The sequence below is a fragment of the Emys orbicularis genome, chromosome 4 (assembly GCF_028017835.1).
Source record: "Emys orbicularis isolate rEmyOrb1 chromosome 4, rEmyOrb1.hap1, whole genome shotgun sequence".
Taxonomy (NCBI): Eukaryota; Metazoa; Chordata; order Testudines; family Emydidae; genus Emys; species Emys orbicularis.
In genome coordinates, this window is record NC_088686.1 from 14,002,842 (window position 1) to 14,029,005 (window position 26,164).

Sequence of the window (26,164 nt, forward strand, 5' to 3'; positions counted from 1 at the left end):
TAGATTTTTATCAGGATGCTCCTGTAAAAGGAAGGTGTTAGATTTCTGGTGAGAAATGTAACATCAGTAGACCTGCTCAGGAAATCTGTGTCGCATGATACCTTTTTCTGTAATTATTTTCTTTATCCAATTCAGAACGGTGGATCTTGTACCAGCAGACCAGTTTAGAAATGTTTGTAATGTGAATTTACAGAACAACAATCTCATCTCTTTCAGTGGTTTAATCTTCTTGCCTAATGTCAAGGTGAGTTAATCACTCATTCTGTGCTTTTCTTTCCTATTTTTATAGTGACAGTAAGTATCTTCTTTCTTTATATAAAATTCTAAATTTCTTTACTCCTGCCTGACAGATTTCTTTTATAATAGAGCAAGGGGAAATCTTTATTACATTACTTATATTATACACTAATTTATTAAATACAGCTTTCTAAAGTTATTTCAGTCAGCAGAATTCATAAAGTACAGATGAGTCACAAAAAGACTAAAAACCACTTATTTTAACCATGTGTTGAAATAAATTGACCACTAGCCTATCTATTGCATCAAGAATTTTTGAAGCCCTGAATACCATTGATTCAGCAACCAATCTGTTGTTAGCTCATTATCTGAATTTGAAAGAGCAGAGATATGTTGTAACTGGCACCTTTGCTACTATATTAGCAGAGCAGTGTTCTGTTTCATTTCATGTGGTTTGCTTTATGCAGATATTGTGTCTGAATTACAATCACATTGAATCAGTACTGCCCAGACAAAAGCCTCAAAATCACTTAACAAACAGGCAGCAGTTGTACCAGAAAGTGACCTCTAGTGGCTATGGACAGCAAGGCCCTTCAAAAGGAAGCAGGTACTGTCACATTTTAAAATGAACTTTTGTAATTCCTGTATTCTTTTGCTGAAAAAGGCAGTCCCTGGAGGACGACGAGCCTGGGATGCTCTCTTCTCCCCACCTAACTTGAGCTGTCTTCTGGCAAGGAAGCCCGGTGGCCTTTTGCCACCCACTCAGGCATCTCTGACATCAGACATCCAGCCGGTCTCTCTCCTAGGCTCTTTGGCTCACTTCTTCCATCCTCAGTTATTGGGATGGGAGGGGGACTGGCAGTGTAGGATTGCCCCTTCTCTCCCCACTCCCTTCAGGGGGGAAAAGTGTGCTACTCCCAATCTGCAACAGCAGTGGCTACTCCTTCAGCTGCCACTGACCCTTTGGGATGGTCTACACTGGGGGGGGGAATCGATCTAAGATACGCAACTTCAGCTACGTGAATAGCGTAGCTGAAGTCAAAGTATCTTAGATCGATTTACCTTGGGTCCTCACGGCGCGGGATCGACGGCCGCGGCTCCCCCGTCAACTCCGTTTGGTATTGATCACAAGCAAGTTATCTGACTCCGTGGTCATTGGTTTGATCTGGTATGGCATGTTTATAGGTTTCCAATCAGGCCTATCAGAGACATTAAGTACTTGAAATCTTTAAAAGCTGTATAAAGTCCTGCTATTATATTGAATCACTGTAATCTTGATACTGAGGTAATAGTACACCTCTTTGAGCCAAAACTGTGAAAACTCAGCTACTTTTAGACATGCAAGTATTCTGATAGCAGTCACAACCACTTATTAGAATCTGTGAGCTCCATGCCCTAGTGACTGATTCATGCTACTATTTGTATAATAGAGTCAAGCAGTGCTTTTGCATATTCATTCAAACTTCCTTCTTAATATTGTGTCTAGTCAGAGCAGTCTTTTATCTGCCAATAATCCCTTCTCCTATCCCATCTCCTAAAAGAGCTCTTTTTCTCATCCCCTGCAGCAGAAATCCATACCGATTTTTTTTTCTTTCTTTTGGCACCAACACATTAGGTCAGTTTATGTCCTGAAGAACTTTTTCAAATCAGCTTTCAGTTTGCATTTCTCATTTTTGCGTTCCAACAGGACTGAAACTTCAGGAACATGTCAAGTTTCATTCAGTCAGGTCTTTACAACTTTGACAGTGTCTATAGCCAATTTCAGTCCAATCCCATCAGACAAGACTTGCCAAGCTGCTCCCCAGAGTTCCCTCCATGCTTTTAGGAAATATTATTAGTGACAGAGCAGTAAGATTTGGTTGTGTATATGTGTATTTCTCAAATGAGTGTCCAGCTCTTTCTACCTTCATTTTTTGTGTTCATTTGGCATATGTATTTGTTTATTTCTTGTCCCAAACTCTCCTCCTTCTCTAGGGCACATGATTAATTTAAGGAACAGTAAGATTCAGTTGGGAATGGGAAGCTTTGTACAAATGGCATGCGTTTGTTTTTAGTTCTTTTGGGGGGGAAAGGGTACTGGCTGAAATAGGCATGTGGCAATTCTTCAAAAAGGGTCATATTTTTGGAGTTTATTGTACCCTACCCCCCACACATCCACATCATGTATTATTTGAAAGCTTATTTGATGTACACTAGGATCAGGTATGATGTGGAGCTGTGAAGTGGTGTCGTAAGGTTGTAGGCAAGGTGAAACAGTGATACCCAAAATAAGAAAGATGTCATTCTTTGCTCAGTTCCAAAAATATACTGCACTATGACTAGTTTTTATTAATTTCAGCACCATAATGTTCTGTTTTATTGATCAAAGCTGCCAAACGACAATGTATTCTAAGATTTTTATTGGTTTTGAATGGACAACTATTTTTTTCAGAAATGATTAAGCAGTTTAGCCTGCAGCAAAAATGGCAAATATCAGCATTTTGCAGTATACTAACAATGTTTTCACATTGCATATTCTTAAATAAAAAAGTGTCTCACAAGTGTTTACAAAAGCATTTCAATTGAAATGTTCTGACCAGATCTGTCTCGTACTGAAAGTTGTGCACCAGTAGCAGTAGATTGCTGACCAGTTTGTACTGCATAGTGGGTAGATATAAATGTACATTTATGTAGGTTTTAATTTGCAACTGCTATGTATACAGTACTAGCCTTTGAAATATTCTAGAAAACTAGCTTTTTAATTCAGTGACACATGCAAATGTAACCCTTCTGCCAGGTGGAGCCAGCAGCAACAAGGGCCAGGTTCAGTATCTAGGGGTTCCTTTCCATCGATCCAACACAAAACCAGCTCGAGCCCCCCCCCAGTAACCTGGGACAATTACACACCACCCCCTGGGCGCCTCTAAGAGGCAATACTTCCCCTCTCGCAAGCACAGAGTCTGAGGGTAGCAAAAACTTTTACTAAAAGGAGGGAAATAACTCAGAATTAATTTGGGAAAACACTGCAACTAGGGTTCATAAACAAACCATGAGCGAAAGACCCACCCCCAAGTAAGTTGGGCAGTGTCCTTTTCCCCTCCAGTTCATAAGTCCAGAAACCCAAAAGTCCCTTAAACATGCCCGTGCCTTCTCTGCACCCCACTCACAATTGCTGTCCTTGGCCAGTGCTTAAATTCTCTCTTCCAGTTGATTTGGTTCATAATTATTAGATTTGTGAAATTGGCTTTTTTAAAGCAATAAGTATATAATATATCACTGGTTTGAGCTTGATTCTGCACATAACAGTGTAATCAAGTCATGATCACTTGCACCTAAGCAACTACTAATTTTAGTGGTTTAATGAGAATTCAGGTTGCTCTGCACCTTCGGGAATCATTCAGCTACCTATGTGATTGGGTCATGGGGCAGTGGCAAAGCTGAAATAAGAACTCAGGAGTTCCTGCCAGTGCCTTTCTCAATCTATCATCCCACACTCCTTCATTATTGTCATATGTTACAAAAACGAAGCTTTTATAAGTAAAGTAGTAAGATATTGCATGCTGCTGTTTGGTTTTGCCACACCATCACAGGGCTGTTGTGAGAATACAGCCAAAGGTTACATAAATATTTTACTAAATTTAACAGCAATTTCCAGCTGTTTCCATTATATGTATTCAGGCCTTTTGTGGGCAGAAGAGTGGTTTTCCATGTTTGTTTGATTTCCATGGTCTGCATCCAGTAAAACCTGGCCTACCTTCCGTAAGCGCAGAAGTCTGTATAAAGCTATTGAAACTTCAAAAACTAGATTTCTTTCGGTGCTTTTTAGTCTTTCTGTAGTAGACAGGTATAATTTCTATTGAACCTGGACCAGTTAGTAAATTCCTGTTTACCTACATAAAGTGTCTATAACTGATGTTAATGGGAGAGAAATGCTTAAATTACTGTTTACAGGGGGAAATGTTTGGAAATTATCTGGCCTCATGTTCCTACTTGCTTAATTGTTTTAGGGATGCAGGATTTGGTGAAAATCTGCCCCCAATAATGCAAAGTTTAGAAGTTCTTCATTTGGGCTACAATGGAATTAGTAACTTGGCCCAGCTACAGCTTAGTAGGCTAAAAAATTTGAAATTGCTGTTTCTACAGGGTAAGTAATAAGAGCATTTGTTTATATTTGTGCAGCCAGGATATAATGTTCTACAGGGAAGCTAACTTTGATTCCAGTCCTGCAAACACTGGCCAAGCTCAACTCAGTTATGGGGATGCCCTAATTTATGCCATTGGTTTAGGGTTCTTTAGGCGTAGTATAGTGTACCTCACCACACCTTCTCATAATCCCTCCCCAACCCTGACACACCCCTACATTGAAAAGAGAAGGGACAGCTAGTGCAGAAAGACGCCTCTGCCAGTTTTATGCCGGGGGTATTCCCTTGTGCCAAAGAAATTCCTTGCTGGCTAATTGTGGCTAGAATCTGTCCCCTTTATGCCCTGGGGCTGGATCTCAGTTAAGAATCTCGCCCACAGCACTTACTGCAATGAGTAGCTCCATGGACATCACTGGGACTACTCAGGGTAGTAAGTGCTTGTAAGACTGGAACCATTAATTGAGAGACCTCGATCCTAACAAATATGATACTGTGTCATTAAAATCCAGCTATTTTACAGCATTTGAACAACCATGATGATTTGATCTTAGTCTTCTTCAGCAGCCTAACTATTAATTGGAAAGATAATTTGCTTTAAATAGAGATTAGCCAAGCAATTTTGGACAGTCAGATCTCTAGAAGCATGGGGGAACTTCCTTATAATATAAAGCAAGATAGTACTTCCCAAAGGAGAAAGTTCAAGGAGCAACACTGCAGTCGCTGTTATGGTACAGAGAAGGCCCACTGGGCACTCAAATTCATCCTTTTCTGTAACTCAGCAACGAAGAGGCACTCTGTGGTATTGGAAGGCAGTACATTTAAAATGAATCAGAAGAAATGCCTTTTTACACAGTGTATCTGGGAAGTTCTCTACCACAGGCTGTTTTTGTTAAGGGTTGTTTTGTGCTACAATCAAATACCAACCGCATTTCATCTCATTTCCCACGTATAATCTTGGTTCATCAGGTAATGAAATCAGTCAAATCGAAGGACTTGAAGGTCTACAGCTTCTGCAGGAGTTGGTATTGGATCATAACCGTGTCAAAACAATTGCAGAGGGCTCCTTTGCTAGACAGAACTCCCTTTTGGCACTTCACCTAGAGGAAAACCGACTACGAGAACTGAACAATTTACAGCCTTTAGTAAAATTACAGAAACTTTTCCTGGGACTTAATAAAATTCAGGTAAAATATATTGGTGTTGAGACTATAGATTCAATGGGCCAGATATTGAGATCCTTATTCAGACAAAATTCTCATTACCTTCAGTGGTTTTGCCTGGGTAAAGACCCCTGCATTTGGCCAAAGTAAATAAATTTGGCTCCGAGGCTTTGAAATGTGATAGCATATAACTTATTTTTTAACTTGTGAACAGGAATTGTCTGAACTGGAAAAACTTGAAGTTGTTCCTAGTCTTAAAGAGCTTTCAATATATGGAAATCCAGTGAGTATGTTACTTTGAATGATCATGTATACTAGATATATATTTAAGTTTATGTTGTGGGTAATTAACCTTTCTAATTCATTATAGTTGGGAATTTCTCCTTAATTAATTACTAAGTTCCAGTCACTTACCGTTTTGTAGTCCTAATATGGATGTTGATTTATCTCTTAGTGCCTGTCAAGTTGGTGATTTGAGTGCAATCATTCTTTTACATATTATTATTTTCAGTGCTGCAAGGTAAATTCAGAAAGTGAGTGTATGGTGGTGAGCTGTCTTTTTAATATTCCAAAACAAGTCAGGTCTATGAAATAGATCAACGAATGTTAAAGGAGATCTGAACCATTTTTTATAGAATGTAAGAAGATGTTCCCTGATAATATTATTTATGCAGTGCCCTTCATGAAACGTCCATCAGGATTTTTAGGTTTGAATTTGTCTCTGGTTACAATTGTTTGGCTTCTTCTCTCCTAGAGAACACAAAGTTTATAAGATTATAAAATAGAAGTGAAAAACGTGTCCTCAACCATTTCCACACTGAAGGTCCTGTGCCTTTGGTCCTACACATCTATAACTATGGATCCTGCCAACCCTTACGGACATGAGTGGGTCCAATCAGTCAAATACCGATTGACTTTAAAGGGGCAGGAGTGATCTGACTGGGACCACATGCTTGAGTAAGGATTGCGGGATCTCAGCCTAATGTAATTTGCCTTATAACTAGCACACTCAAAAGCAGCATCAAACAAAACCTTTTCAGTTGTGAATTTAAAACAGAAATGTATTTATTTTCTAATAGGAAACGATAAATGTAGATCTAAATACCAGGGCTTGATCCTCAGCACCTGCAACTCCCTTTGGTATCACTGGAGTTTACAGTGTCAGGCTTCTCAGGAGATACTCAGCACCTCGCGGGATCAAATTACAAAAGCCAGAGTCCTAAAGGTCTCTGCATTTATTTTTACAGTTAGTAAATCTGCAGACTTTGACCTTAAAAACAAAATCAGCTAGGGACACAGAGAAAAACATGTCAGGTTGCTGTTTAGGTCCAGTACTAGTAGGTATGCTACAATGCTATCAAATCAATGTGCAACTTCTCTGGTAGCCAAGGAAGACATTTGAAAATGGGATCATATGGTTAAATAAAACAGGCACAGGAGAACAGTAATAGCAGCTGTCTTTATCAGCTGCAATCTATTAACAGAACAGACTATCAGTAGGTGTAAACATTGCCAGGGGCATTTTAGGAACGTTATATTTACCTTTTACAAAGCTTAGAATTCATATTGATCAGCAGTGACCGTTATACACCAAAATACACTACTGGTAAAGTCACACCTATCAAAGACGAGGCCTGTAGCCAGCAAGGTCACTTGTAGGTGACAGGTAAGTCACAGTTTTTCCAGTGTTAGTGCTTTTAAAAGTTTTTAGTTTTATACTGCAGCTCCTTGGCTGGTTAAAGTTATTCTTGCTCCATTGATTTCAGTGTGGCTATGACAATTTACACCAACTGAGGATCTGCCCCAATATATTTTATTTTTATTTTATACCCTTTCAGATATAAAAATAAGAATATTGAGTAGAGAAACACACATTACCACCAAAAATGGGATTCCTTTAGGCCACTAAATGGCAAGTCTGGTGGGAGTGGCATGACAGGCAGAGTGAATGCTAGAGTGTTGCATCAAGCAACCGCTGGATAGTCTGAAGTGAGTTTTGACTTTACCAAAGCTTAGTTTACTAATGTGTTCCAGTGTTCTTTACACTGGTTTTGGACCATTCAGAATCGGCTATTAAAATGCTGAGACACTATCGGTAGTTTTTATAGCACAGCATTAAGAGTTCTCACCTCTGGGTTCTATTCTGGTCTATGCCGCTGAATCACTATGTAACCATGAGCAAATCTCTCGGGCCAGATTTTCAGTTTGACCTCAACCATGCCTTGATTTTGCTAGTGCAAATTTGTGGACACAAATAATTTCAGGCCCATTTTTTGGACTTCTATTTATTTAGACCTGCAGTCAGGGCCGGCTCCAGGCACCAGCCGAGCAAGCTGGTGCTTGGGGCGGCAGATTGAACGAGGCGGCATTCCAATCCTAGGCAGGGCCGGATTAACTTTTTGGGGGCCCGGCGCCAAACATATTTGTGGGCCCCCATTGGGGGAGCAAGCTGTGAGAAGAGGCAGGGGAGGGGGAGCTTGGCTGCCCTACTGCAGCAGGAGCCTCAGTGCCAGGAGCACCAAACTTCTGCCCCCGCAGGAGAGAGCGGGGGGTGGAGAAGAGTGGGCCTGGTCGGGGCCCCCCTGGAGTGTGGGCCCGGCTCCATGGAGCCAGTGGCTCCATGGTAAATCCGCTACTGATCCTAGGGCGGCACGGCCGCTTTTTTTTGTTTGTTTGTTTGTTCTGCTCCGGCCGCCCTGTAGGGGGCAGCGGCGCGGAGGACAGGAGCGCCCTGCAGCAAGCCCGGCAGGGCAGTCCTCGTCCTTCCCTCCCCACCGATCAGAGCAGAGGACTCGCGGCAGGTGGCGCAGCGGGAGGGGCCGCGTGGCAGCGCCCCGCTGTAGCCCTGGCTGCCCCCTTCTCTCTCTCTCCTGCCCGCTCCCTCCCCCTCCCCCCCGCTAGCCGGTCCCCTTGCACCCGCGCTCCGGCGCACAGATCACTGGGTTTTTTTTGTTTGTTTGTTTTTTTTTGCTTGGGGCAGCCAAAAAGCCAGAGCTGGCCCTGCCTGCAGTTTAAAGCACTTTGCAAATGATCTAAATTGTGGATGCAAATAATTCAGGCACAAAATTATTTACACGTTTATTTGCACCTACAGTTTGGGCCTATAAAAATTTAAGGTCAGGAGCTAAAAATTTGACCTTTAATTTCTTTTTGCCTCAGTTTTTCTCTCTACAAATATGTATACCTACAAAAATCCTTTGAGATCCTTGGATGAAACACACTGTAAAAAGTGAAAGGTATTATGATTTGCTTTTTAAAAAAAATGTGCTAATCATAAAAGCCACAGTAGTGGTATTAGAATGAACCCTGCAGAATTTTGAGCAGGTGCTTGAACTTGGAACGGTGGCAAAAATTTTCTGTAGACCCTACTGTTGTTTATTTGTGTTACCTTGTTAATAGAGATAAACCCCTCAAAGAGTTGAGATTTGACCCTGTAGACAATGTGCTGGCTGTGTTTTGTAGCAGGGTGGAAATGCCATTTCCTCAAATATGTTTCCTGGAGTTGTAAGATTTTTCAAACTTTCTCTATTAGAGCAATGTAAAAAGGGGAAATGGATGAGATTCTGAAATGGATGAAAACCCAGCAGAATCAACTCCAGCAAGTTCAGGCAGTAGCCCAGGAAAAGCAGAAAAAAACCTGGGTGCAATTTATGAAGGAGCAGGAAGCCCAACAGGAAGTGCAGGAAGCCAAGCAACATTAACTCCTACCCAAACTTTCTCTCCAGACTTGGCTGTTTGTGGCGTTCCTTCCTTAGAATTGCATAATTCCAAACCCTAAAACCCTCATTCAGAGGGACACTCTCACCTCTCATGTCCAAGGTGGTGGTAACAAGGTACACCTGCCACCATGAATCAGCAAGCATCAGTTAGCATCTGTGAGCAGGATTCAGACACTAGGGTGGACTAACAGGAGAACCCTATTTACAGATCCTCAGATAACATATTTATCTTTCCTCTTTCAATCCTATTTTGTGCTAAATTATAGAATATAATTTTTTATGTCCTCTTCTGTCCGTAACACTGCCTGGGACAGGAACAGAGCATGGTCATCTCCATTCATTTTTGACTTTGTGGTTTGGTTCAGACATTTATTCTTGAGGCAAGTTATTCTCAGGTTATCCTTCTGGATCAGGATTCCATTTTTAGGATAACTTATGTTCTCTCTCCTCAGGTTACTCGCAAGATATCCCATCGTCCACTGCTTGTGTTTCGATTGCCCAACCTGCAAGTGTTAGATGGAATGACAGTGAGCACGGAGGAGAGAGCAAGAGCTGAGCTTCATTTAATAGAACAACAAGTAAAGCAAAATTCAACATTATTAGAGTCAAACTGAAATCTTAGAACTTTGAAATGAAAAGACCTGTTAGATCCAGAAGGTCCTCTCTTTTAATGAAGGATTGTTTTCACATACACCATTATGCATTGTCCAATTCAGTCTCAAGTAGTGGAACTTCCACCACTTCACTTGAAAGGCTATTGCATAACCTAACACTGTCAGGAAATTTGTCCAGATATTCAGCCTAAATTTAACCTTAATTAGTCCCGTTGCCCCTAGTTTTACCCACCTTTACTATTCTAATAATTCCTCCTTCCACCCTCAGATATTTGTAGAATCTTAGCATGATCCTCTCTACTTTGTTGTGTAGACTCTCTTAATCTTTCCTCCTAAAACAAATCTCTAGTCCCTTATCATTTTTGTTGCTTTCCCTATGTTCCCTTCAATTTGTAAATGGCTTTCTAGTAATGAGATGCACAGAAATGAACACAGTACTCCAGGTGCTTTTATACAGTATCGTATAGACAAGGGCTGAGATGAAGAAATCAGGTCGCCACTGAATTTCATAGGCACTTGGGCACCCAACTAATTTAGGCTCCTTTGAAAATCTTAGTCTGGGACTATTACTTTCTACTTCCTGACAACGATGGCTCTGCATATGCTGTCCAAAATTGCATTGGCCTTTTTTGCTACCAGATGCATCACAAACTGGTACCTATTTTGCTCTTCACTATTACCCTTAAATCTCTTGCCACCCATGACAGTCTTAAATCTTTTTTCAGAGAAAAACGGGTTAGACTGTCTTATTTTGTTTGGTCTGCCTCTCTTATTTATAAGATACACTTAATCTTGACATTGTTATTTGGTGAGCCCTTTAGTACAATGATCTTGCCTCTTATTTAACAATATAACTGTGCTCAAGTTAAGACTCGATGATACTATAGCTCAAACAGGTTACAGGCTTGATGCAGAAATTACTGAGCGAGGTTCTGTGGTTTGTGTAGGTCAGACTAGATCACGATGGTCCCTTCTGACCTTAACATCTATGAATCTAAGAGAAATGAAATGTGGATTTCAGATGCAGGCTTGATGGGCTAAAACCAGTCTTTGTGTAAGGAGGTATAACTCCATTCATTGTCGTGGAAGGAGTTACGACCACTTATAGCAAGGCTGAATTTGGACTGATATGTTCAGGGGTGTATGGAGGCCTTTTGCATGGAGAGAAGTGTATTTATGTGGAACTTACTAATTGCATCCTTCATCTGATACTTTTATAAAAAGTTCCAGGAAAATCCAATGTTATTACCAGTACAATATTATTACCATGATGCAATATTGATAGTTACAACGACTTCCACACAAATGTACTCTGTCCTCTTTGGTTCTGATAATACCAGACTGATATTGCTTCCGTCAAGCTTTTGATACAGCAAAGTGACAGGAACAGGACTTGCCATAGGAGGGTCCATTCGCACAGCCTCTGTCATCCTCCTCATTGGATCGGTCCATAGTCCCAGACTCATCTTCCCTATTTCCAGAAGACTTTAAGTCTTACTAAGACCTTCTAAGGAGGATGGCTGCAGAAGCTTTGGGCATCCAAACTTAGTTTGTCCAAGAGAATACTCAAACTTTTGGACATTCTTCAGTCCTCAGCCCCTGGGAGGGTTGCCCTCCCTATAAATGAGGAGCCAGTGAAGACCTTGTGGCACATGCTAGCTTCCTTAGTTCCCTTGACTAAGCATGTGGTTAAGCAGTACTATGTCCCCATTCAAGGCTTTGAATATTTCTTCTCTCTCCCGGGTCCAAACTCCCTTGTGGTTACTGCCACAGACAAGAGGACACAACAGGGAAGGTACAAATTGATGCCCAAAGAGAAAAAGGCCAAGAGACTGGATTTAATAAACAGAGAGATTTATTTCCCCTTGTCTCTCCAAATGTTCATAGCTAATAAGAGGCTCTTTTATCTAAGTATGATTTTGTGAACTGGAACAGAGTGGCCAAATTCACCAACAGACTGCCAGAAGATGCGAAGGAGAAATGTAAGGCTTTCCTGGTAGAAGGCTACCTAGTAGACATCACTCCAGCTGGCGCTTGATGTAGCAGACACTTCTTCCAGGATTATGGCCTCAACTGTAACAATGAGAAGAGCCTCCTGGATACAGAACTCCGGCATAGCCCTTGAAGTTCAACAGGATATAGCAGACCTCCCCTTTGATAGGTGCTTTCTGTTTTCTGAGAAAACCAGTGAGACTCAACGCTTATTTAAAGACTCTCATGTTACATTACGCTCTTTTGGGGGGAGGGGAGATCTGTACCCCAGCCATCCAGAGATGGCAACACAGGGGTCCGCAATGATATGCTCAATACTTCCAGCAGTATTTCAGGCACCTTGCCTATTCTAGGCAGCAGGCCTTTGCAAAGAGGAGGCATCAATAACAGAGGAGGTGGTTCTCTGGTTCCACCTCTAACCAGCCAGCTCATCCTCTATCAGCTTTGGGCAAAAAGCCCTTTTTGACTTTTGCCTCTAGGACAGCATTCTAACCACCAGCAATCTCCCTCTCGTATCTCCTTTCTCTGGGGACAGACTGTCCCACTTTTGCTATGATTGGGAAACCATAACTGGAGGCAAATGGATCTTAAGCACTTTGAGAGTGGGACATACTATCCAATTCCTCCCATCCCTTTTCAGGGATCCATCTAAAAAATTTTTACTTCATCAAGAACTTCAAAGGTCATAGAAGAAGTCCTTCTTCAAAATTGGGGGATGGTGTTTTATTCCCGGTAGTTTCTGATCTCCCAAGTGAAAGGCGGGGTCTGAAACCCATACTTGATCTTTGAAATGGCAACGAGTACGTCATATATATTAGGTTTTGTATGGTCACCCTAGTGACCCTCCCCTCTCACCCACCCCTTGTTAGATCACAATGACTGGTTTGCTGCCCTCAGTCTTCAGGACACCTACTTCCATATGGCACTGTTGCCGAGCCACAGGAAGTTGCTGAGACTTGTAATAGCAGACCAACATTAGCAATACACAGTACTCTCCTTTTTCCTGTCCTCTTCCTTGCATGTATTCACCAAATGCCATATCTCAGGAGGGAGGGAATGTCTCCCGTAACGGGACTATTCGCTTGTGCAGGGCAAATCGGAAGACCAAGTCCTTAGTCATGTCCAACTTATACCATGTCTCTTTGATCATCTGGGACTCATCCTATACAAATGAAAATCCACATAGAAAATAGAGTTCATTGGATCCCTACTCGACTCCACAAGTTTGTTGGCTTTTTTCCTGAAGGAGTGGTTTCAGACGATTCACCAGATATGCCTGTGCTCAAATCTTGCCCCCTCTCCACAATCTGAGTATGTTTGAAGTTGCTGCTCCACATGGCCCCTTGTACTTATGTCATTTGGCATGCGAGCTTGTCTCCATTCTCTTCAGGGAAGATTAAGATTGGTTTTAACACCCAAACTGTCATTCTTCGCACATGCTAGTTTAGGTGCCTCTGGCAGTCCTGGCATCCCTAGAGCAGCAGACGGATCAGAGCAATGTTTGTGCAGTTGTACATTTTGCTCATTTCCACCCCTCCCTGCCCCCAAACACAACCATCGTTACGTTTGTCTCGATGATAGGCTGATGTGCACATCTGGGGACACCTGAGAGCCCAACCTTTGTGGAAAGAACAGGAGACATAAGAACATAAGAACGGCCATACTGGGTCAGACCAAAGGTTTGTCTAGCCCAGTATCCTGTCTTCCGACAGTGACCAATGCCAGGTGCCCCAGAGGGAATGAACAGGTAATCATCAAGTGATCCATCCCCTGTCGCCCATTTCCAGCTTCTTGCAAACAGAGGCTTGAGACACCATCCCTGCCCATCCTGGCTCATAGCCAGTGATGGACCTATCCTCTATGAATGTATCTAGTTCTTTTTTGAACCCTGTTATAGTCTTGGCCTTCACAACATCCTCTGGCAAAATGTTCCACAGGTTGACTTTGCATTGTGTGAGAAAATACTTCCCAACATTCTGTTAGCTTTTCTGAGTGCCACTTCACATTGAGTGGATGTTTTCAGAGAACTATCCACAATGACTCGAAGATCTTTCTTGAGTGGTAACAGCTAATTTAGACCCCATCATTTTATATGTATAGTTGAGATTATGTTTTCCAATGTGCATTACTTTGCATTTATCAACACTGAATTTCATCTGCCATTTTGTTGCCCAGTCACCCAGTTTTGAGAGATCCTTTTGTAGCTCTTCACAGTCTGCCTGGGACTTAACTATCGTGAGTAGTTTTGTATCATCTGAAAATTTTGCCACCTCACTGTTTACCCCTTTTTGCAGATCATTTATGAATATATTAAATAGGACTGGGCCCAGCGCAGACCCTTGGGGGACACCACTATTTACCCCTCTCCATTCTGAAAGCTGACCATTTATTTCTACCTTTGTTTTCTATCTTTTAACCAGTTACCAATTCATGAGAGAACCTTCCCTCTTATTCCATGACTGCTTACTTTGCTTAAGAGCCTTTGGTGAGGGACCTTGTCAAAGGCTTTCTGAAAGTCTAAATACACTATATCCACTGGATCCCCCTTGTTCACATGCTTGTTGACCTCCCCCCCCTTAAAGAATTCTAGTAGATTGGTGAGGCATGTTTTCCCTTTACAAAAACCATGTTGACTATTCCCCAACAAATTATATTCAGCTGTGTGTGACAATTTTGTTCTTTACATACCATGCTACATATCAGTTTTCTAAAGCTTTGAGCAATTTACAATGTTTGCCACCCCTTTCTCCTTCTCATCAGGGAGCTTTTCCATTCATGTATTTACCAACAATACAACAGCAATGTATTATGTGAACAAGCAGGGAGGAACTCAGTCCAGTCAGCTCTATCAGGAAGCGATTAAGCACTTTTGCATCAAGGAAGACATTGTCCCGATGACCGCTCACTTACCTGGGTCCCAGAATCAGCTGGTTGACCACCTCAGCAGGAATTTCTCCAGAACTCTCAAGTGGTCTGTGAAGAACAGCATCTTGAGGTCGATTTTCAGGGCCTAGGGCATTCCATCTGTTGACCTATTTTCAACAAATGACAACAAGAAATGCTCACAATTTTGCTCTCGAGTGGGTCAATCCCTGCTCTCTCACTGATGCCTTCTAACTGAGCTTGGGGTTTGTGCTAATCTGTGCCTTCCCTCCCATTCTGCTCATTCCTCAGGTCTGTCTCAAACAAACAAGATCACGCCAAACCGATACTCATTGTGCCAGCCTTGTCGAGGTAATGTCAGTTCTCTGATCTACTCAGTCTATCAGTCTAACCTCTGAGTCTTCTTCCCCTCCTTCCAGATCTTCTGTCAGAATATTGTGGTCAGATGTGGCATCCAGATCTGGGCAGCCTGTACCTCATGGCGTGGATGCCGAATGGTTAGATCAAGCAGAAGAGAGCTGTTCAGAAGCAGTCCAAGTTGTGCCTGTTGAACAGTACAAACCAATGCACTGGATCAAACCTACTTGGCCAAATGGAAACACTTCTCAATCTGGCCTGCTGGTCAGGGAATTCAGCCAATGGAAGCCCAGATTCAGAATGTTTTAGAGTACCTGTTGCACCTTCAATTGTCAGACCTTCCTCTCAGCTCTGAGGGCCCATGTAGCAGTGGTTTCGGTGTTTCAACCCCTGATCCAAATAAAGGTTTTGTTTTGTTTTTTCCAACTCTGTGGTAGTTAGGTTTCTGAAAGATGTTACTCACCTCTTCCCTCTAATAAAGAACACTGTTCCCTTTTGGGACCTTAACACTGTGCTCACTGCCCTCATGGGTTCCCCGTTCTAGCCTAAACTGCTCGCTCGCTCTCTCTCTCTTTGACAAAAGATGACCTTTCTTATTGCACTAACATCTGTCAAAAAGGTAGGTGTACTTCAGGCACTGGTGGTAGGACCTCCATATACCTAGTTTTTCAAAGGCAAAGTAACCTTAAGGCCACATCCAAAATTAACCAAAATGGTAACAAGCGATTCATCTCAACCAAATATTATACTTGCCTCTATATTTTCTGAAGCCACAGTCAAATATAGGTGTCTGTGCTGTGTGTCATTCCTATGGAGGAAAGTCTGTTTGAAAATTTGTTGATTTATAAGCTTGAAAATTATGATTTGGTACTGAGTCTGCATGCCACAGGTGCAGCAGATTGCTTAGCTTTAAGTCTCCTGGTTGTCCGGTGTCAATTATTTTGTTGTAGTAAACCATAATGAATTTTTATTAAAAATATATGATGTTATCACAAGAAATGCTCCTGACAGACTGATTTTTGCATTTTATCCTTTAAAACATCCAAGAACTTCCAGGGATCTAAGTGGCTCCAGGACTCTCCTCCCCTCCCACTGAAAGTTCCCCACCACCACCATTGAAATCTGAGACCACTGACTATCTTGCTGCCCAATGTAATCTTAATATTTCCTTATGCTCCCCTACCAGTCGGTCTGTATCCACCTGTTGTCTTACACTTGGATTGCAAGCTCTGTGGAACAAGGAGCATATTTTCATTTGTGTTTGTACAGTGCCTAGCACAGGGGGAGCCTGATCCATAGCTGGGCCTCCTAGGTGCTACCCCAATACGAACAATATCAGTATGGTCCAAATAGGAGACTGAGCCAACGTGCATCCCTTTGTCCTTATGGTCCTGCTAGTTACCTCAGAGCCATGTAGTGAGAATTCTTTGGTTCCATTGCAGACTGGTGATTTCACATCACTGGGTGCACTTTCTTCAGATCTTTGTTTAATTGATCCATTATTTTCCTGCTGTCCAGAAGGTAGTACACATCCATCCCTACCACAACATATGTGTAAAATAGTGAGGAGAGCTGGGTTCATTTCCCAGCTCTGCCACTTACTTGCTATGTGGCTTTATATTGGACAAGAGACTTTAACCTCTTCATGCCTCAGTTTCCCTGTTTATAAAGCACAGTAACACCACTTTCTCACCTGGGTAAAGCATTTTGAAGTCTATGGATAAAACACTGTAAGTAGTCAGGATTATTATAGGCATCACTAGTCAGCTTTTATTGCCCATTAGTCCAACTTTTCCCCAAACACCTCCGTACCATGCTGTCCCTTATGTATGAGAGGCACTCTCCATAACATCTACAAAGCCATTATACTCCAATATTCTCCTTTAAACACAACTCTGCCAGGATACCTACAAAACACGTGACCGTGGCTAAGCAGTTGCTGTGACCCCTGCTTACACTAATCCTAATCATCTCACTGTTGCCTTGTGCTCCCCATCTGCTTGTAGTAATTACCCGTTCTCTCTCTTGGGGGCAGAAACAGTCTTTTTGTCATATGTGTATGACATGCTTTATTACGATAAGGCTCTCTTGGTGCTACTGCAATACAAATAATGAAGGTGTCAATTTAATAAAGGTGTAATTGCTTTCCCTGATATTAGGGGTAACGTTGATAGTAAATCACACTCAATCCAGATATGCCAAATTCCCTGTATATCAGGCTCTACCTTAAACCTGACCTTGCAAACACGTGCTATCACAGACCTCCTTATGGATAGCATGCCAATTTGTAGGATCAGGGCCTTCGTGAGTTACTTTGCTAGTGAACACATTTTTGCCATTTGAAGCCACAGTCCTTGTATACAAGAGTTCAAGGCACTTGTGGATTGAGTCACTGCATGTGTAAATGTTTTATTTCAAAACTGACCTGTATTCTTATACATTGGACATCACTTAAATAAAAAACATAGCAGGATTAGCAAAGCAAGAGAAGTATGTTAAGGCAATATCTTTAGAGATATCTCTGTTTTATGTTAAGGTTCAATGAAGATGTTATACCTAGTTAGCTAGAACAGAACTGAGCCATTATCTCATTAGGTCATTGAAGTGGAACAACACAAAAGATTTTTCAAGTTTGTCAGTTGCATTTTAGTTGTGTTTTTGTTAGAAAGTAAGTCGTGAAACCGTATGGTGTCATTTAAGTGGAAAAAATGCTTTTGATGTTAAACTTCAAAAGAAATTTTCTCAGCAGAAAGTAGGTTAGCACCTTATTTATTACTACTTTAGGTTGTTGTTGGAATGCTCTGTACATAGTATAGAATTCTTTTTTGTCTTTATGCTTATATTTATCTCCTATAGTTAATGCTTTTCACTATTGAATTGGAGATGGTTTTAATGATGGACAATCAGTCAATTTACATGCATATTTTATAGGGTTTTTTACAATTTATTTCTGCATTTAAAAACAATAGTAAATTTCTTTTAACCAGACAAATGAGCACCGACTTATACTCAGCATAACATCAGACACTAAGATTTTACTTATGAAACAATATACATAGATTTATTTATGAATTGGTTGGTATGGTATTATAAATATGTTTCCAACATTGCAATTTTACAGGCCCTCTGTTGATCATCAGTTTACACATTAGATGTATTCTTTTTTTATTAATAGCTCCAGTGTGCTATTGTAGCTTAGCTCCCAAAGTGCTCCCCAAACTTTATCAATCCCCAGATTTTGTAAACATTTATAATCGTTAATCCATTCGGCATGCACAGCTTCTATTTTTGTGCTACAGTTCAACTGGCAACTAAAATAGTTAAATCTCAAGTCAGTAACAGTAGACTGACTGCCCGATCCTATAATCCTTTACATAAAGTTTTCCCATTGACATTATTATGATGAATTATTTATATCACAGTAGTGCCTAGAGGCCCTGAACAAATTGGAGCTCCATTTTGCTTGGTGCTAACACACAGACAATCCCTGCCCCAGAAATCTTACAATCTACGTTGACAAGAAAAAGGGTGGGAGAAGGAAAATATTATTCCCATTTGAAAGCCAGAAACACAGAGGTTATCTGACTTGCCCAAAGTCACATGGAGTCTATAACAGAACCAGGAACCTAACAGAGTTCTCTTCAGTCCTAGTCCAGTGTCTTAACCACATGACCAAAGACGCCCCTCAAAGACTGTTTTAGTAAGTATTATTTGTGTATAACGGTTTTTAGGATCATGCCCTAATACAGTATCTATGCAGCTTATGTATTTTGCCTCAATACCAAACTGAGACCGATTTACTTGCCTTTTGTTTCATTATGTAGGGAATCCCAGTTGCAAACTCCCCTATGGACTCTGGATTTCCTGGATTACCAATTACCTTTTCAAAACATCCTCCCGTAAGAGTAACAAATGTGAATCTGCTTGAAGGAATCAACCATTTATTTGGATCTGACCTCATGTTTCCTCATGTACTTGAAGATCCTTTACCGAATGAGGCAAATAAATGTGAGTATAGTATTCTGGTTCCTTTCCTGAATGTAAAATATAATTATATATTTTCCAGTACTGGACATTACATGTAGGATAAATTGAATAATTTTAATAAGAACATTTTGACTTGCCAAAGATATCTTGGAGACTGATCTGGAACTAATGGCATTTCAGTTGCATTAAAAAAAAGATTACATTAGTTCATTCATAGTTGACTTTATTTTGTAGTACTCATATATAATTAAATTTTTGTGCACATCCTACAGATGATTATGAAAAACTCATAGTTTTTCAGAGAAAAAATGAACAGTTTGTATTTTTTCCTAGCTTTTGTCATTTTTCTGAGTTGTTTTCATTTTGGGGCATCTGTCAATCTGAATAATTTACATAAGAATGATCATATTTCAACTTTTTGGGGTCACTAATTTCAATCTGTGAAAGAAAACTATGTTAAAAACTGAAAAGGAAAGTGATGGTATGACCATCAAGGTTCTTGTTATGCCTGTTAGGAAACAATAAGAAAGATACAGAATTCTAGAAGCCTAAAAGAGGAATGGATGGAGTTCTTGATGATTGGAAATGGGCATGTTGGGGTGTGGCTGGAGTACCGTTGTTATGTTTGGGAGGATATCCATATACATTTTGTGATTCAGATAAGAAATCCATATACATTTTGTGATTCAGATAAGAAATCGAAGAACCCAGGAATGGTGACAATTAATCCTCGAAGCATCCATGCAGAAATAGCTCTCAGGCAAGTAAAAGGAGCAACAGCTAATCTTCTAAACCAGTTGACACAACAGAGTGGCACTACCCGAACTGCATATGTGCACCAGAACAGCAGAGAAAATGACGGCAGGTGAGGCTCTTATCAGCAATAAACATTGTTTTTCCTATTTTTGCTAGCACGATGCCTCCCTTCTTCCTTAATCATTCTACATCTGAGAAAATCTGACTTTTTCTTCTTTCCAGGGCTGACAAAGTTTTCTTTCCTCCAACCCCTTCTCCCATCATCCAAAAGATGTGTTTTACTTGGGTCATCATTCCCAGCTTAGGATATGATTTCCTCTGTCCCCTGATAAATCTCCTAATGTGACTAATAAGACTGAAAAACGTGCAGATAAAAAGGTTAGAGCTAGAACGATGACTCATTTGGCGTGTGACCCAAGCTGATTCTGTACTGTAGCTTGCTCGAGCCTTCCCGTTTCATTTTTTGTTTTCTTCACAGTTCCTAATTTTTTGTTTACTGTTTTAAAAATTGAATATACCACAGTAGCAGCAGTCAAGAGTGAACCTGTTACTGTGACCAGGAATGCTCAAGGTTAAAAATGATTATCTCAAAATAAAGGCCCGCCCCCACTAACACTACCAAGCACAGTACTTATTAACTTGAGACTACAAGCCTGTGAGACTATTCATAATAATGTGCAATGATTCTTTATTTGTATTCCTGTCGGACCTAAGAAACCTAGTCACAGAGCAGGACTCCATTGTGCTAGGCACTGTACGTTGCAATAAGAACTACACTCAGTAGCTGGTGTTTGCAAGATCAGGGCCCAAGAGAGCATTTGTCTTAGGACAAATTTCACACATTATTATACCTAAAGACCACACAATTCTATGGCAGCTTAAATCCCATTTCGTGGGTCATTGCATTAGCACTACAGTGCACAATCCGTTGATGCTCAAAGAAAAACTCAAAATGTGTTCCGTAGCAAGGATTCTGCCTATCGTACTTTGAGAATTAATTCCATGCTTTTTCTTACTAGAAAAATTCGCATGAAGCTGGAGGATCACATTTTGCCCCTCGTGCTCAAAGCACACTGGCAATCAAAATGTTAGGAAGTAAAAATAATTGGATAGAAAATAATACCTCAAGGGCAGTTAGCATTAATAGGTTCGCTTTGTGCTGACTGGCTCAGGTACTCCTGTAACCTTAGACAACTTTTGATTTAATTCAAGGTGAGCTCTGAGAGTCTCACACAAACCTATACGTCCTTGCAGGTGGGCTCCTTTGCCTGAATAGCTCCATGCGAACAGAGATGTTCCAGGGCAAACGGTCTGAGGAAATGACCAACGGACATTTATAGCTAATTCATAAAGAGTGGATTTTACCCCCCAGTGTGTAGGCCTTTTGCTGGCCCTCTGTGCAGGACTAAATGTCTCCCCCACGATTTAATTAGAATGCTGTTGCACTTATTTTTACTTGGGGCAGAAGTATTTTTCACTTAAAGCTGTGTGCATGATTCTTTCCTTGGCACGTGGATTGACTTACACGTACGCCAGTCCTTTTTATATTAAAAAAAAAAAAAACCAACTACACAGAGAGTAGAGATTGTTTAAATGTCGGAGATGATGTGGGAAGGATTCTGCATTAACAGAAATGCCTGCTTTACCTGAAATGGCACGTTTGTTCCTAAATTGTCTTCCAGCTCTTTTGCACATAATTTTTTGCCTGGGGATTTCTTTAGTTTTTTAAGCATATTAAAAATGTCAGATGCATACAACAATAAACGATAAACCCAAAGAGAATGGGTTTTTAATTTGAAAATGTATAGATCAACTTTAAATCATTTTTTATTTTAACTTTTACGGGCAGCTTCCCAGTACTCCAAAGAAGTCAGAGTGTACCAGCCAGTGAAGTTGTGTTTTATAGCTGCTTTGCATCACCAGAGCAGCAGAAAACAGCTGAAGTGTGCTGGTGAATCTGGCCCTTAATTTACAATTGACTGACTGGTTTGCAGGGCGTATGAGTGAGATTGTGCTATGCAAAGAGCTCATGGAGAGCCCAGCCCAAGACCAAAATCACTGTGTGTTAAAGGCTTTCCCGTCAGTTCCACTGGCTGTGTGTTTCAATGCATAGGGGTTCCCCACTGCTGCCTTCGCTCCACTCAAGCACTGCTGCCCAAACTAACCTGCAGCAATAGAATCTTTAAAGAGCAGTTGGGGCAATTAATCTAGCAATGAGAACTTTAGATACGTGTGTGCAGTCTCCCTCAGACCAATGAGTCATTACCACTATTTGCCTGAAAATTAACTGTAGTAGAATGATTGGCTGATTTACCACTGACACACTAGCACTACTTAAGAGTTATCTGTGCTGTTGACCTGAGCCATCCATGACCTACAGAATTATAACAATTACAGACAACAAGCAGTAATAACTTAGCTTAATTACAACTTAATTTATTCAAATACAGCCTACGCACAAGACTTCACATTTTTCATATATGTAAAATTAATTGAAGTGTGTTGTTTTGCTGTTAATATAACATGGATCAAAGAAAAGTCTCACAAAGGATGCTACAGTTTTTCAAAGGACAGCGTTTTTAATTAATTTATAAACTAATGAATAGACTTACTTGTCAATTCTCAAAAATTCATTCTGTAGTCAGAGAGCAAGTGCTGTAAATTTGGGGAAGATGTACCCTATTTTTCATACAAAGCAAAGAGGTTGAATCCCTGATTTAAGTGCAAAATGGAACTTAACCTCAACTGTGAAATCCCAAACAGCACCTTCAGAATATAATTTGTTTCCCATCTTTGCTCCCAAGTGTAGTTGAATATTAAAACATCCCAGGCGTCAATATGGCAAGTTTTCAACATTTTATTAATTTATATGTTAGTCTAAAAGAAACTTCATGCCAACGAGATACTGCCAAGTCAATGGGAGCTGCACCTTTCAAAAAGAAAATCAGTACACCTTCATTTAGATGCCTAAAGAGGGTTGTAAGCACCTAGCAGCACACAGCTAAGTTTTAAAATATTGGTTTTTACTTTTTTTAAGCTAAGGTAATAGTTGGAGACAATTCAGGGCACTATATCCCCTAAGCAGGAATGGAAAGTCCTATCAGCTGGTCATGGAGGGGAGTATAAGTGAATCCCACATTCTAAAGCTGGGTGGGGTTCTTGCAATTCACATGAGTGGAACATATAATCAGATGTTGAATGTTGTCATTTCTAAGCCAGTAATGGCACATTTCATTTGCTTAACAGCTGTGAACCAGCTAGTCATACATATGTAGGGTAAAATTTTCAGAAGCACCTATGTCACAGGGTCTGCAACTCACCGTTTAGCTCAGCTGAGGAATTACCTCACCACTGTCCACATCCCATCTGGCAGTTGCTCAGCCTGTTACTTCAGCCGCTCTGCCATTAGTCCAAAGCTGCTGTGCCTCTCCTTCGTGGCTTAGCACTCTGGCCAAGTCATCTTCGTCTGCCTCTTCCGGGGTATTACCAGAGTCGCCTTCCTCAAAGTCTCAGGCAGTCTCCGACTCCACTGTAGTGGCTGTGCCACTCCCACAGTGGCTGGTAGGGGAACCCAGGCCCATTCTCTACACCAGGTTCTAATCCACGGACCCTCGTATCAGCAATTCAGGTCTATCCCTCTTGGACTTTGCTGCGCCTTCCCCGGACTGCTTCCTACTCTGCCGTTCTCAGGCTCCTACTACCCCCTTGCATCAGGGAGCGTGACTGTAGGCTCACCTCCCTGCAACCCCATTCCAGCCTCAACTCCTAGGCTTTATAGAAATCCCGCCTGTTCCTGCTCAGGTGAGCTTCCTTCTCAGTCTCATTGCCCCTTAGCTCGCCAGCAGGTGTGGTGTAAGGCTAATTGGCCTCTCTTGGCACTTTTAACTGCATCCATGCTTGTGTGGGGTATGCCCCATCACAGCACAAGTCGTGAGCTTAAGTCCCAAGTTAAAGTCAAAGGGATTTAGGCTCCTAAGTGACTTAAGAGCTTTTCAAAATGGGATTTAGCCATCTAAATCACTTAGACCTTGCAACACTGAGTGAAGCAATGACTAAATGCCTTTACAAATCTACAGAGGGTCCTGTGGCACCTTTAAGACTAACAGAAGTATTGGGAGCATAAGCTTTCGTGGGTAAGAACCTCACTTCTTGCATCTGAAGAAGTGAGGTTCTTACCCACGAAAGCTTATGCTCCCAATACTTCTGTTAGTCTTAAAGGTGCCACAGGACCCTCTGTTGCTTTTTACAGATTCAGACTAACACGGCTACCCCTCTGATACTTTACAAATCTAGGCCTGCATGATTTAGGTGCTTTTGAAAATTTTACTCATAATCCTTACTTCATAGGATTAGCTATGAAAGTATTCACAGAGCACAGAGGGTGAAATCCAGGCCCCAGTGAGGTCAATGGTAAATTTCCACACACACACAGACACAGACACAGATGGTTGTGACCTACGCATATGATAGGAATAAACATCAAATTAGTTGATTTGTTATTGTGCTGTAAAATTGAGAGTTATTGTTTCCATTACTGCTCTAAATTAATTCCTCCTTTATAAAGCTGTCACTATGGTTTGACTTTGTAATGTTTCTTTCTTGCAGGATGCCAGCCAATAGCCCCTCCAGGCCAAATCGAATGTAAACTTCTGTAAGAAAAATGGACATGAGTGAAGTATTGAGTCAAACTCATCCCTGGTATTATTCCATTGACTTTAGTGGAGTTACACCATGGAAGAATTTGTCCTGTTCTGTTTTATATTCACAGATGCCAGGGAAAAATTAATAATGATTGATATGAAGTGTGAATTAACTAATTAAGTTCCTATGGTTGATGAAGCAAACATTCATGCACATAGAACATCATGATCCAAACAATGGATACGCCTTGAGACAAATACTGCTTTCACTTATGCTGATGTATATCCATTGAATTCAGTGGAAAAGATCCCCTGAAGTAATTACTTACTCCAGATTTACACTGGTGTAGCTGAAGGCAAAATTTGGTCTCTCCATCTTTTACAGGATTTTTTTCAACAACCTCCGGAACTTTCACAAAAATATGAATTAATTGCTCTTTGGTTTAACTGGATTGGAAAAAATCGTAGTATGGTACGTCATCTTGCAACAGTAAATGAGAAGGAACAGTATCCGTAGATAAGGGAGCAATCCTGCAAATTCTTACTCTGGCAAAACTCCCATGCAGGATTTGGGCAACTGATCTGAAAATATGACTGTCAGTCTACCACTTAGTTATAAGACATTTTATCTACAGTGAGCCTTTCGCATTCACATGTATTAAGTGTGGCCACTGAAGTCGGGAGGAGTCATGCAAGTATAGCTGAAGCCAGAATATGGCCTCTAATATTGAGAACCCAAATGTACCTGTTCCTTAACTTTTTTTTTATTTTTTAAGTTATATTACAGAAATTTAAAATACCAGATGATATCACTCGCATCAGTTATAAAGCCATCAAAATTCCATTAAACTGGTTCGGTTTTTTAAAAACTTAGTATGACTGTTTACATAATTATTTGAGTAAACTGCCATGTTACACTTTGAAATTAAAGCAGTGAAAGACATCAGGGCACATGTTTTAATGTAATAAAGAATACCATTCAGAGCTTCATGTAATTTTCACAATATATATTTTACATGTCAGGCCCAAAGTAAATGGTTATTAAAATTATTGCATTTTCTTAAAATTTCATCAGTTAGATCTGTTAATATTTTGGAAATTCTGGAATTTTGGAAATGTGTAATTCTTGAGAATTGTATATCTTAGAAAATGTTTAAAATTAAAATATAATTTTATTTTTCCTTTGTAAGCACTGTAAATTTGTAAGAAAGAATTGGTGTTTCTTACAGTTAATTATAAATGAATATATAGCTGCTAAACACAAAGACTGCTTATCAGGCCACCACTATACGCGATTGTGTCAGATAGCCCTTTTTGGTGGCATTTTCCTTTGTTTTTTTTGTAGTCATTTTAAAGATGTGCAGTTTGCAGGACAGCCACCAGGTGTCTTTGTTGCACTGTGGATTTTCTAGAGATTTGCCACAACATATTAATCGTTTAGAAATTGGATCAGTTTCTGCTCTGTTACACCCATGTAAATCCAGAGTAACTCCACTGGTTTGAGTAGAGTTATTCTGGATTTACACTGGGCTAAGGGAGATCACAGTTTAGGCCATGCAATTTACAGGGCAGACTGCTGCATCTCTGCGGAGTCAGCAGGGTTCTGCACAGGCACGGCAGTCTGCCCAGGCATTGTAAATTGCAGGTTCAGGGCCTTAGTTACTAGGTAGCGACATATGTCCTATACAGATTTCCACT

General features: G+C 40.8%; 1 protein-coding gene across 1 annotated transcript in view; it reads left to right on the forward strand.

Annotated features, from left to right (window-relative positions):
• Positions 1 to 24,471, forward strand: part of LRRC9 (leucine rich repeat containing 9) — a 73,268-nt gene extending 48,797 nt beyond the window's left edge. The window contains exons 24-32 of the mRNA XM_065404084.1: positions 136 to 244; positions 705 to 844; positions 4,224 to 4,360; positions 5,325 to 5,542; positions 5,733 to 5,801; positions 9,690 to 9,815; positions 18,908 to 19,091; positions 19,761 to 19,935; positions 24,432 to 24,471. Coding sequence (XP_065260156.1) covers positions 136 to 244; positions 705 to 844; positions 4,224 to 4,360; positions 5,325 to 5,542; positions 5,733 to 5,801; positions 9,690 to 9,815; positions 18,908 to 19,091; positions 19,761 to 19,935; positions 24,432 to 24,471 — 1,198 coding nt within the window. The remainder of the gene's footprint in view (positions 1 to 135; positions 245 to 704; positions 845 to 4,223; positions 4,361 to 5,324; positions 5,543 to 5,732; positions 5,802 to 9,689; positions 9,816 to 18,907; positions 19,092 to 19,760; positions 19,936 to 24,431) is intronic.
• The last annotated feature ends 1,693 nt before the right edge of the window (positions 24,472 to 26,164 follow it).